Source organism: Astyanax mexicanus, chromosome 24 (assembly GCF_023375975.1).
Source record: "Astyanax mexicanus isolate ESR-SI-001 chromosome 24, AstMex3_surface, whole genome shotgun sequence".
NCBI classification, from domain to species: domain Eukaryota; kingdom Metazoa; phylum Chordata; class Actinopteri; order Characiformes; family Acestrorhamphidae; genus Astyanax; species Astyanax mexicanus.
In genome coordinates, this window is record NC_064431.1 from 26,522,510 (window position 1) to 26,536,108 (window position 13,599).

A 13,599-nucleotide genomic window follows, 5' to 3' on the forward strand; every position below is an offset into this window, starting at 1 on the left:
ACATGCTTATTTATTCCTCCAGCACTACTATGTTGCCAAACAGTGAATAAGTAAGCACACCCTGAGCATTACAGGTTGGAATTTCATATCTGAAACATTAAGCATTGTAGCATAACACAGTGCCAACAACAAAATACACAACATTCCTTCCAAAGATTTATGAGCAACCAATTCATCATCGCCTGTGTCTAAAAAGCTGTTTATCTTTATCAGATACTAATAACAGTAATAAATGCAGCCGCGTCAAGCTAAGCTTATTAGCAGGGCCTCGCCTAGCAATTCTATTTATAATCCGGTTGGTCAGCTGCTGGAGAAATACTTCTTGACTGTTGAGAAGTTGATTGCACTCCCAGAACCTGCAGAGAACGGTGGTCTGTGCCAAGATCAGAATATAGGTCAAGCTCACCTCCCTAACGGCCCTGCTAAAAAGCATCTCAAGTATGCCTTTTATGCGACATACCTGATTTTATTTCACTTTTTTTAACATTCATCATATCTGTCCGATACCTTTACCTCATGCTGTTCTTCTATTGTTCTGAAGGGCTGGAATTCAAGCAAACTCCTGCTTTAGAGCTACAGTACAGTACTGTGCTGAAAATGATATTTAAATCTAAAGCTTACACTTTCTGGGGGTCCACTTGTAACACCCTTTCTCAGCCTCACTTTATATTTAGAATTAAACAGACTGTGGACTTTAAAGCCTAAAGGACATGCTTTTCACGTGCATTTTACTAAAGAACTGGGAGACACAGAACTGGTTTAATGGACCTGACTTTAAATCTATTTTGCCAACTAAAGCTGCTAAATTTAGCAGGTTGCAGTTTTACCACAAGCGTGCACCATTAGTACAGTCATATGGCATGTTGGGTTTTTGGATTTTTTCACAGCATGTATAATTAAGCAAGAATACACTCGAGGTTCGTGCTATAATGTGTATTATTGGCAATATTACATGTTACAGCGCGAACCTCAAGTGTAATATTGCGATTACAGCACATTTCCATCATCGCTGTTTATTGAAAGATTTTGAGTTAAAAAGGACGAGAAAATATGATCTGTTTGGTTATAAAAACTCTGCGAGTTAAAATAGTTCCATTGCTGCTCTGTTTGTAGCTGCTCTGTTTGGCTTGTAAGCGCTGCATCGCTGCTAGTTTACCTGTATATGGTGGAGAACTGTACATGGAGAGCTTTGGTTACAGTGCATTACCGGCTGATAACGCCACTTAGAAAACGTCTCTTAGCCAATCACATTGCAGGGTCGGAACTAACTGTGGTATAATATGTAATAAACACTGACATGCTTTTTTTTTTTTCAGGAACTACAACTAGCATTGCGCCCCATGACGTTTGAAATGCTCCACAGGAGATAAAAAAAGCTAATCTGACCTGTGGAATATGTGTGTGTTGGATCTACTGCATTAAATGTGGATGTGAAAGGAGTTTTTGCCAGAGTCACTTGTCTGTTGGAAGGAACTTCCACTGGGTGTCAGTCGCGGTCTTCAAACACTGACTGGAGAGTTCCAAAACTAGCAATTTTCTTCTAGTGGTCTAAATATTATCAAAGCTTGATTCCAGTCTCTACAAACTAGCTATGGATATATATTTATAATTTATTTGTAATTTTTATCTCATTTTCTCCCCAATATACAAAGCCATTTACCCAACCCACTTATTAGGACTCCCCTTATCACAAGTGATGCCACAACACACCGGGAGGGTAAAGACTAGCACATTCCTCCTTGGATACATGTGAAGTCAGATACGCCTCTTTTCAAACTGTTGCTGATGCAGCATTGCTGAGTAGCATCACAACGCACTCGGAGGAAAGCCAAGCAACTTGGTTCTGATACATCAGCTCACAGATGCCTGGTGCTGAGTGATATCACCCTTTGGAATGATGAGGTAAAAGAGTGCCATCTACCAACCCAGAGAGAGAGCAAGGCCAGTTGTGCTCTCTCGGGGCTCCGGCAAGCTACATGAACAGGAATTAGAACAAGCGATCTCCTGATCACAGTGGCAGAGCCTTAGTCCGCTGGATCGCTTGGAGCTTGCTATGGAAATTTTTCTTTTTTATAGAAATCAACAAAGCAGTTTTGTAAGTCGCTCTGGATAAATGCATCTGCTAAATACCCTAAATGGAAATTTGTAAATCTGGCGCCCACTTTTTGCATCTCAGTGTATGATGTGTATAATTCAAGGTGGCATATTCTGAGTATAACCAAATAAATCACAATGACTTACAATAGACATCAGTGTAAGAATGTAGTGCTGAAGGCTGCTCCCGTGGTGTTCCACCATCTTGGAGTCGGCAACCACCATGACTTCCACGAAGCGCGGGTAGGAGAGGAAGCGCTTTGATCTCCGGTGAGGTCCTGAGTCACTGCTGCCGTTAGCCGGGCGCTGCTGCTTTTCCGCCGAGGGAAAGGGGCCAGAGAAAACCCCCGTGCTGAGAGCCTCCAGGTCAGACAGCATGCTGGGAGATGGCCCGCCCTTCTCCGCACCCCCCTGTACCCTTTGTGTCTGCTCATGACCTGGCAAAAACGCAAAGACGTCTCAGTACCGTTTTTAGAAACCTGCTGTATTAAAAGAGGAACGTACAAATGGACCAGCACCAGTATAGAAGTAATACAGCCAGCAGCACATGGGAGCACATACAACATGCATACAAAAATATAACTGTTTGCTGATGCTGTAATACTGTAATACACCTCTATAATACTCATATCACTGAAGGTGCAGAATATAGTGTAACATATACCTGAATCTACTAAACAATCACAATGATTCTGAGAGTCTTTAAGAGTCCTGGCCAATCACAAACTAAATGATTTGTTTCTGTGTTTGGTCCAAACAATGCAGCCAATCTTTACAGTTATGAAATCACATCAAATTTATTTAAAAGCAGCTATACAGAAATCTGATCACAGGACACTCAGACACCCAGACAGCTGATGTAATCTGATTCTTCACAAGTGCCAAACACTGTGTTAACACATTGGCCAAGAAGTCCCATTTGGAAAAATGACAGAAATTACATTTTCTCCTGTTCTGATGGTGAGTGTAAATATCAGCTAAAGCTTCCGGACCGTATTTGCATGATTTTGCAAAGATCTGTTTAATCTGTATGTTTTCTATTTGGTAATGTACCATATTATAAGGTGTACTATCAATGAACGTCTATTTTATGGTCTATTTTCATATACAGTATAAGGTACAGCAGATTATAAGGCGCATTTAAAGCAATAACAGTAAGGAACAAGGGTGTCACACAGTCATCTACACAAAGTTATCTCCTGAAAACTGTTTATTTGGGTGAGTAAAGCATTTCCATTTATTTACAGTACGCTTAGCTACGGTTAGCAGCGCTTAGTGCTAGTAAAAGCTGCCCGACAGTGCTACAATGAGGAACCCTGAGTAGGTTATGCTAATACTGCTCAAGCCTTGGTGATGGAGAAACTTTCCTAAAACTCCTTTATAACGCTGTACTTTAGCTGAGTAGCTTTACTGCTCCTTAATACCTGACTGGTAGAATTCATACATAAGGTACACTGTCGATTTTTGGGACAAAGTGTCTTTTTAAGTCTTATAGTGCTGATAAATACAGTAATAAACCTTTTGTTTAATAAGTGCAAAATGGGTTAAAAGACGAGGCAGTTTTTCTAGTGTCTGGTTTTACAAAACATATATTTTATAGTAACAGCTCTAGTAAAATATATTTCTATAAACATTTTACAAACGTATCGATTTCTATCACTGTATAAGACATTTACACTCATAAACAAACAAATGCTAAGACTAAGCTAACCTCAGCTAACAGTTATTATCCTTGTCCTGTACAGCTTGTTTCCTTCAGCTGGAAAATGGCCATTGTGTGAAGAGATAAAATAAACTGATATCAAGCATAATATCAGTTTACTCCATTACTCAGTGATGCTGAATGCTTAATTTTTCTTGATTTATTACAGCTATATACTAGTGCTTTGATACACAAAGCAAAGCTATTAATGTTCATTTGCAACCTCTGCTAAAGGCGAATACTAGAGCAAACATTGTAAAAGAGCTACTAAGCATTAAAATAGGCATAATTCTTGGGCTCAATACAGTTAGATAACAAAAAAACGTTATTTCTGACTGAGTTTAAAATTGTTTATATAAAATACAGAATAGAACCTCTGCAAGCATCCAAGATAAGACTTCTACTTCTACTGCACGTAGCACAAAAGAAAAAAAAAAACTGACCACAGCTTAAACCCACTAGCCAGACAGCCAACAACACACAAAAAGAAGAGTTGTATGTATGAACTTCCAGCGTTGATTGAAACATACCAGATATCTGATGTAATTACTGGCCTTACCAACCCCTTACTGAGCCTTTGAGCCCCTACACTGAGGTCTGAGGAATCAGCACCAGAAGGTTACTCTGGTTTCGGGGAATGACGCTAAACTAACACTCTGCGCTCTGTTATACGAATTCCACTCTCCAACCAAACAGCCTTTCTAGGTCTGCAGCCTCTTAGCAGCAGATCAAACCCCGAGCTCATGGCATTGAATGACTGCAAACACAAACAACGGGCAACAGGCCCTCTAAGTGTTTAGCATTGTTATTGGAATGAGATGAGAAATGGTTTGTGGCGAGGGCCCGAGTCTGCCTCTCAGCAAGAAGCATCGCGTCCAGAAAAAGGAGGCTGTTTTAAGGGGGTTCACGCTAGGTAAACTTGGAACGCTGCCACGAAATCAATGATGGAGCAGAAGCCAGCTTTCCCATCTCTGAAGCACATGCAGCCAAGCTGCAGCCTCTGGATAGAGTAGCAGAGTTTGTGGAACTCTAAGCTTCTAGTGTGAATGCTTCTAAAGCTTATCTACCTAAGAAGTTAAGATTTCACAGCTTGTCTAGAGTCCCTGTAGACCCAGGACTCTAGAGCACATCCAGCTCTGGGACCACTTAAAAATTATAGGTTTCTTTGATTTCACCACGTTGAAAACTTCTGGAATATAATCAAGAGGAAGATGCATGATCACAAGCCATTAAACCAATCTGGCATAAAGTTATCCAAAAGCAGTGTGTAAGACTGGTGGAGGAGAACATGCCAAGATGAAAACCAGGTGATTAAAAACCAGGGTTTTCCCTACCAAATATTGATTTCTGAACTCCTAAAACTCTTAAAAGTTTGGGAGAAATGTTGTCTGTAGTTTATATAATAAAACAATGTTTATTTTATTTTTAAACATAAACCTATGAATAGCAAAATCAGAGAAACTAATTCAGAAACTAAAGTGTTCTCTTAATTTTAAGCTGTATATATGAACCTGTTGGCACCACATCTATAATGCCAGGTGTGATGTAGCTAGAGGGGTATAAAGCTTGCAGTAATCAGCTGTGGAGCAGTGGAAGGAACTGTGTTCTGTAGGATGATGATTGTTCCTCCATTCAGTCTTTTTGGGATGACTTGGGGAGTTGGGAGATGATGAAGTTGGTTGAGGGGTGATCATCCAACATTTCTGCATGGAATTAAATCCTTACAACAATCAAACCTGAAAAAAATCTAGTAATTTATAGTAGAAAGCCTTCGCTGGAAATTACAGACTTTATTTATGCCCTGTCCACATGAATCCTGAGGTTTTTGTATCCACAAGAAAATGCCATTTTCACTCTCTAAAAACATAGCTTTTTCAAAAGATGGAGATTTTTGAAAACTTTTTCGGAAAAATTTCCGGAAACGCTCACATCACACAGTGAGTCTGCGAAAGTTTCCTTTTGCTAGCATTAGCTTAGCCTTTTCAGAATGAGAATTGATTGAGAATTGGCAAAAGTCATGGAATAGCAGTATGCAAATTGATTGTAAAATGTTACCTGAGGAGGCAGCTTGGGAATGCCTACACCTGCATTAGTTGTGAGGTGTCATCTTGTGAGTGAAGCTGAACACTGGCCTGCATGCTCATGGCAAGGCGACGTGAATTATCGTTGTTCAAGTGAAGCCTCAGAGTGAGTGCCAGATAGATGGGACATCCCATTTTTGGAGTTGCCCAAAGTGTTGCCCAGTCGTGATGAGCGACTCACCTTGCAAAATCATTAGACATTAGATAACTGTTTCTAATAACTACTTGGTAGTTTGTCAACCAGTTTGTCATTTTAATGCATTTGTGGGCGGTGCTCCAGTACGGCAGCTAAGGTAGTGTCTTGTTGAAAAGAAAAACTACTCATAATACGCCTTTCATAAACTCTCTGGTTATCTTGAATAAGCTTTGTGCTCTGGTGCGTTTAGGAGGCTAAATATTTCCTTTATTTACGTATCGGGATATCAGAGAGAAAAGCAGCAGCACAAAGGCTGTGTTGAGGTTGGTGAATAAACAGCAACGCGCAGCGTTCGTGTATTACATTACACGCCATCCAAATTTATTTTCACTGCGATGAATTTCCCAATGTTTGGAGCCATTCACCGCTTAGCCACAATGCAGCTCGCCGTGGCTCCGGCAGCATTTGGGCCTATCAGGTTTCCTTATCTGCAGGCCACAGGAAGTGCAAGAGTCAACAGGATTCTGTCGCAATAAACTGAGATGGAGAGAACGATACCGAGAACACTGGGAGTGATTTTTCCTGCTGCACAAAAAAAGCCTCCCTCGCTTCCCTCACTCACATTTATTTTAAAATAGAAAAGGGGCCGAATAAAATTAGCCTTAAATAGTAGCAGGAACGTATTTGTGGCCATGCCGTAAAAGTCTCAAGGCTTTGTGGAGGAAAAAAGAAAAAAGTTCCCACCCAAGAAGAAGCTCAAACGAGTGGACTATCTCACTGACCTTATATCTGTCACTGATAACAGAGTTATACTTTATTTGGCTTTACTTTCTGCTTTTTGAGACAAAATTTGCTTTTCACAGTTTTGCACAGTTTGCATGCTGGACTTTTTTACGTTTTTGACTTAATACTTAATACTGATTTTGTATAGTTTTGCATATGCTGTACATACACACATATGGACAAAAGTATTAGAACACCTTGCATTAGGCATGGTGCCAAAATGTTCATGTTTCAAGACACTGAGCAGACTAGGGCTGCAACTAATGACTATTTTAGTAGTCGACTACTAAAAACTGCCAATTATTTGTTCGATTAGTCACGATTTTTTTTTCATGCCCTTTACTTTTTCTTCCACCTGGTGAAGAGAGATAAACATTTAGGCCCCAAGACCAAGTTTTGATGTACCTATGTTAAACAAAAAATTACAAAGTATATTATGTGAAGCATTCACACAGGCTGGAGGTTATTTTCAGGAGATTCAAGGATACTTTGTTTTTTTTTTTTACTTTTTTTCTACCTTTTTGCAAGCATCTGTTCCCCCTTGCGCTCTCTCTCTCTCTCTCTCTCTCTCTCTCTCTTTCATTTCATCACACATTAACGACGCATCGACAATGAAATTCCGTGTCAACAATTTTTTATAGTCACCATTGTCGGTTTTGTTGACTAATCGTTGCAGTAGATAGTCTTATTCAAAGTTACATACAAATATGGTTTGCTGTTAACTCAGAAATTCCCTTAGTTTGTAGAAGCCACACAGCAGTGCTGCTGGAGTTTTTAAACACCTCAGTGTCACTGCACAGCAGCATCGCTTGGGGAAACTAGGAAACTAGGTTTAACTATATATATAACCTGTTTGGTGGTCAGACACTTTAGGTTGAGTCGACTCATTGAGTGAATTAATGAATCAAAACATTGTTCGCAAGCCCGTGCGTTCATATCACGAGCTGACCTCGTGTCACACACTAATGGATTCTGGATTATACTTCAGAATGTGAGTTTTTGACTGAAAATTGAGAAATAGCGTACTAAATGAGTCACAGAAGAAACTTTAAAGGAGTGATTATTATTGTTTTCCACAAATATTCACAGATCTACACAGGAGAGCAATGGCACTGCAGTTTTTAGAAACAGTGGGATTCATTTCTAACTAAATATATGCTTTATCACACTTGGTGTTTGTGTCAGAAATGCTGGAACTTTTTTCGGTACAAGCTTTGTCCTCAGACTGAGCGGAATATGTGGAAAATATGCACACATTGGTCTGTGGGGGGTGCTGGTAACCAAGGTAAGATGGATAAACACTTCAGAAATGAGTAGCGTTTTCGGATATTTTACATTAAAAAGATAAAATCTCTTTATGTAAAATCGTGATAATTCCATTTTGAAAATTGCATTAAAACTGTAATTCGAATTAACCAAATTAATCGTGAAACTCGCACAGCACTATTTAGTCGATGATTAGCAATGACTTATAGCACTGTTGGGATTGCAGTTTATCAAAACTGCCCAAGTCAGCTCTGCCACATATCATCATCCTGCTGGGACTTCTTGAGAAAGATGTCTGTCTGGCCTTGTGAAGAAACTGTGTTCAATGTGTGTCAACTTTTGATACTTTTTGATATAGTACTCCTGGGAGACTCCAAAAAAAAAGCAAAAAAGTGCCAATTTCCAAACACTGCACTGTCTTACCTGAAGAGTCGCATGGAGACGAGTCTTCTTTGGCGCTCTGCATTTGGTGCTGTGCATCTTTTCTGTAGACTATGTGAGGTTTGATGTGTTCTTCTGCATAATCTTCCCCGTTGTAGCTGTGAAGGGGCTCCACAAAATACTCCCCTTCTGAGGACCTGAAAGTGCCGAGCTGCAAACAAAAAAAAAACAACAAAAAAAACAACAGCACTTCAATTGGAGCGTGCCTTTGGAGGTGTGTGTGCCCACATTCCACAAGTTGCTGTTAATTGCACTTGTCATACCCCCCTCGACGACATTTATGTCCGAACTCCCTCTGAAATTATGCAAGAAGCAAAAAACAGAACAAAAAACGGAGACGTACTGCACGGGGGTATTAGCCAACAGGCCCCAAAGGGGGAATATCAGCGATGGCTATCAGAAAATTATGGTATAATGTGATATGTTTATGTTGTTAGAGCCGACAGAGGGGGGGAAATGTGCTGAGCTTGGTGATTTGAGGCTAGCACTCCAACACGTGAGGTGTGGTCTTTCGCACTACGGCACTACAGTACTACAGTACTACAGCCAAGCCTGCGAAGCGTGAAGAATTGCAATTAGGAATACTGTAGCAACAAACCAATCGAAACAAGAACAACACTTCTACTAAAAAAAACTACATAGCTCTCGTTTTCTAAGGCCAGAGCTCGTCCTGGGCCAGCTGTGGGGGGCTCTGGCTGGTCCAGATTGGGGTTTTAAAATCTTAAGTTTAAAAAAGACCCAAAATATTGCACCTCATTTCAACAAACACACAAGTAATTTTCAGAAATACATGTCCTTTATAAAGAGGAAAATGTGATCTTTAAACTATATCCTCAGGTCCACACGGCTTCTCTACGTTACTGCAACAATTAGCGTTAACAACTTTATAAACCCTAACAGAGAGCCCTGTGGGACTCCACAAATGCGCAACAATAACCAAATCATTTTGAAGGGTTTCTGCATTAGGACTACATGTAAGTAATGAACTCTAAACAATTAAGCTTGACAAGCTTTATCTGAAAGTAATAACATTTTAATATATGAAGAAGATGAGTTAACTTTTAAAACCATTCTTTTTACAAGGGGAGAAATCAGTATATAATCGATTTTATAGAGTAGAATGAGGTACTGAGGGACACCCAAAGGCCACTGCAGTTTCTGAATCAGTTTCTCTGATTTTGCTATTTATAGGTTTATGTTTGAGTAGAATTAACATTGTTGTTTTATTCTATAAACTACAGACAACATTTCTCTCAAATTCCAAATAAAAATATTGTAATTTAGAGCATTTATTTGCAGAAAATGAAAAATGGCTGAAATAACAAAAGAAGATGCAGAGCTTTCAGACCCCATCAATGCAAAAAAACAAGTTCATATTCATAAAGTTTTAGTTTTAGTTCAGAAATTAATATTTAGTGGAATAACCCTGTTTTTTAATCACAGTTTTCATGCATCATGTTCTCCTCCACCAGTCTTACACACTGCTTCTGGATAACTTTATGCCACTCCAAGGTTTTCAATTTGGTCTCTAATTTTTTCCAGAGCTGTATATGTTATTCATCTTTATTTCTTTAGCATCACAAGCTGTTTCAGCTGCGTGACCTGTATAAAAGGTATGTTTGAGTCTGATGGTTTACAAGCATGTTCAAACTGACCAAGCTAAACAATCAGTATGACCAAGATTGACAATATTTTTACGATATTGTGACCAAGCTGGCTGACCCTCCTGACCTGTATATTTTCACCTGTATATCCAGCTTTTTAACTACCTTGACCATCAAAGAACAGTTTAGACCATCTAAATCCAACTACCTGTAAAAGATGGTCTTAAGTTTGATATTTCACAGCAGCTGATCTCCAAGTATTCAGTTTGACAGGGTTAAAGTTACACTCTTGATCCACTTTTCGGGAAAATATTCAGACGTGTGAAAGTCATAAATTGTGATTTATGGAGAAAAATGGTTCTTTTATGGTATCACTTTAAGAAACCTTGGTAGAACCCTTTGTGTCCTTGTTTGTAAAAGCAAAGTGGTACAGTGGGCCATCCATCTGCAGTCTGAAAACCATTCTACTGCTTTTATAAAGTCTAACAGCAGGCAGATTTACTAAAAGGCGCTAATTGCTGATGGTCTTTTGAAGGTTTGCACCATCAGGAGTGGGCAGTTTAGCAGTTTCCACACAAAGAACCTTCATGCGAATGAACAGAGGTGCTACTTCTCAATTAGCATATGACCAGGCCAACATAAACCCTTCTTTAGCTCACATTCGCTTTTGTATGGCGTTTCGTTTCCATCAGGTAGGAGAAATAAAATGTTTGCAATTGTTTTTTCCTGTTTTCGGCAGCAGAACATCTATACAATGTTTTCAAAGTGAAGTCAATAGAATAACGTTTGGCAATGAATTCACATAGACAAGCAGCTGCATTATGAACATAACTTGACTATGTGCTACAAATCATACTGGAAGCTTCCAATAGAACAAAGAAAAAGAACACTTACCATAAATAACTTCAGACTTAGTCACACATAGCCTTTAAGGCTACGTTTACATTACCAGGCTGAAGTGACTAAAATCAGATTTTTTTCATGGCTGTGTGAACGTGCCAAATCAGATTTTTCTTTTAATCAAATTTGAAGCGCTTTCATATGTGGTCCTAAATCGGATACGTATCCAATCCATGGACATGCAACATGAATGTGAATGGTCAATTTGGAATTCATGCAACGGATTCTCATTAGCATTAGCTCTACGTGCACCTCTTTCGTACCCACATATCTCTTGGTGCAGCTATAGCTGCAAAAAAAAAAACAGCAAAAGCAAACCGCCTGGCCTTTTTTTACCTCCTCGACCAGCATGAACTTCAGACCAGCTGTTTACTCTCCACTCCAGCAAATGATGCTCCACATATGATATGCTAACAAACACATCCATTTCCCTTTATAAATCTACGAGTAGTAGCAATGTTAATACACGTATCAATGTGCGCATGTGAGTCGTTTCAGGGACATAATTGTTCAAATTGCACACAGATACAGATCACTTACATTTGTGAATGTGAACCGTCAAGATAGGCAAATCCGATCTGAGCAAAAAATCGAATTTGAGCAATGTGGGTTGTAACGTGAACGTAGACTAAAAAGTCTCTAAAACGTTTATGCCATTTAGGGCTGTAGTGACGAGTCAACATGATTGACAAAATCAGTTCACACTTAGCTTGCTCACCAAAAGTGACAGACACAACAGATTACATATTTTCTCATTAAGTATAAAAACAGTTCACTTTTCCACTATTGGGAAAAAAAAATATCGGCAGATTAGTAGAGGTGGGAATCACACTGCATATCACGATACGATATTTTTTTTTTAATATAATTTTATTTTTAATTCTTCCCATTTTTCTCCCCAATTTACACGGCCAATTACCCAACCCACTCAGTAGGACTCCCCCTATCACTAGTAATGCCACAACACACCAGGAGGGTGAAGACTAACACATGCTTCCTCCGATACATGTGAAGTCAGCCACCGCTTCTTTTCGAGCTGCTGCTGATGCAGCATTACCGAGCAGCCAGCGCGCTTGGAGGAAAGCACAGCGGCTCGGCTCTGGTACATCAGCTCACAGACGCCCTGTGCTGCAGACATCACCGTAGGAGTGATGTGGGGAGAGAGCGCCATCTACCCACCCGGAGGGAGCAGGGCCAATTTTGCTCCCTCGGACGCCGGCAGCTTGAAGGCAAAGCTGCATGAGCGGGGGTTCAAACCTGCGACCTCCCGCTCATAGTGGCAGCGCTTTAGACCGCCACGATACGATATTAACACAATACACTGCCTCTGATAACGATGATATTATGATACTGTGATTTTTAATACTTGATATATTGCAAGACAATCAAACAATCTCTACAATACTTCTAAATAAGCAAATACTGAGAATTAGGGATTTATTGGTGTCAGTTTCACAGAATTTGGCAACCAATTTTCTTCAATAAAAATAGCGATATTTGACACCACAAAATCGATAATGTATCACTAACATAATCAATACAATATAAGTCTCTGGAAACAAATAAGAGACTACTTCAAAATGATGAGAAAACCTCTGGAATATAATCAAGAGAAAGATGGATGATCACAAGCCATCAAACCAAACTGAACTGCTTGAATTTTTGCACCAGGAGTTATCCAAAAGCAGTGTGTAAGACTGGTGGAGGAGAACATGCCAAGATGCATGAAAACTGTGATTAAAACCACAGTTTTTCTTTGCATTATTTAAGGTATGAATCCTCTGCATCATTTTTCTAATCTTCTGCAAATAAATGCTCTAAATGACAATATTTTTATTTGGAATTTGAGAGAAATGTTGTCCGTAGTCCGTAGTCCGTAGAATAAAACAAAAATTTTCATTTTACTAGCAAAATCAGAGAAACTGATTCAGAAACTGAAGTGGTCTCTTATTGTTTTCCAGAGTTGTATTGTGATATCTATATTTTGTCAACTACCAAAGTAGCTATAATGTTTACACCCTATTAGAACTGGTAGCATTGTATAATCGGGTAGTTTTAGCAATGGAATAGAATGGAAAATTAGGTCCCTCACCACCAAAAAGAGCATTCTGCATGTTTACTTCATACTGTATCTCAGCTGAGAATTTATATTAAAAGCATGCAAATAGCAAACTGCAGCCTCAAAGCATGATTTAAGCTATTTTGTGAATTCTGCCTATTAACATTCCACATTCTGAGAGCATGCAGATTCTTCCAACTAAACAGCTTCATCTGTCCTGGAACGCATCTGGGCATCTGTAGCGTACGCCAGACAGCACGGGCGATTCCAACAGCCTGCGTGCAGAATCTGCAGAGACTCGTCCAGCAACAGTGCAGCGTCCAGCAGAGATTCTGAGCGATTAACAAAGTGAGTGAGTGTGAGCGAGTGCACACGAGTCCTCCTCCCTCCTGCACCATGACACACTTTTAACTTTCCTTCAGCACTGGATCTTAAGGAACTCTTGTTATGGCTATGAGCAGAAGAGTGGAGATAAGGCAGCTGTAAGAGAGCAGCGCAGTGCAGCACGTGAAAATAGAAATATAACAACATGG

At 39.6% G+C, this 13,599-nt stretch overlaps 2 protein-coding genes across 6 annotated transcripts in view; one reads left to right on the top strand and one right to left on the bottom strand.

Moving 5' to 3' along the window:
• The window catches only part of LOC103029679 (solute carrier family 2, facilitated glucose transporter member 9-like), a 1,095,244-nt gene that overhangs the window by 285,424 nt on the left and 796,221 nt on the right, over positions 1-13,599 (top strand). The window lies entirely within an intron of this gene.
• Positions 1-13,599, bottom strand: part of LOC103023416 (A disintegrin and metalloproteinase with thrombospondin motifs 9) — a 94,786-nt gene that overhangs the window by 76,490 nt on the left and 4,697 nt on the right. The window contains exons 3-4 of the mRNA XM_022682812.2: positions 8,486-8,654; positions 2,242-2,531 (exon numbers count right to left, since the gene is read on the bottom strand). Of these exons, the coding sequence (XP_022538533.2) occupies positions 2,242-2,531; positions 8,486-8,654 (459 nt within the window). The remainder of the gene's footprint in view (positions 1-2,241; positions 2,532-8,485; positions 8,655-13,599) is intronic.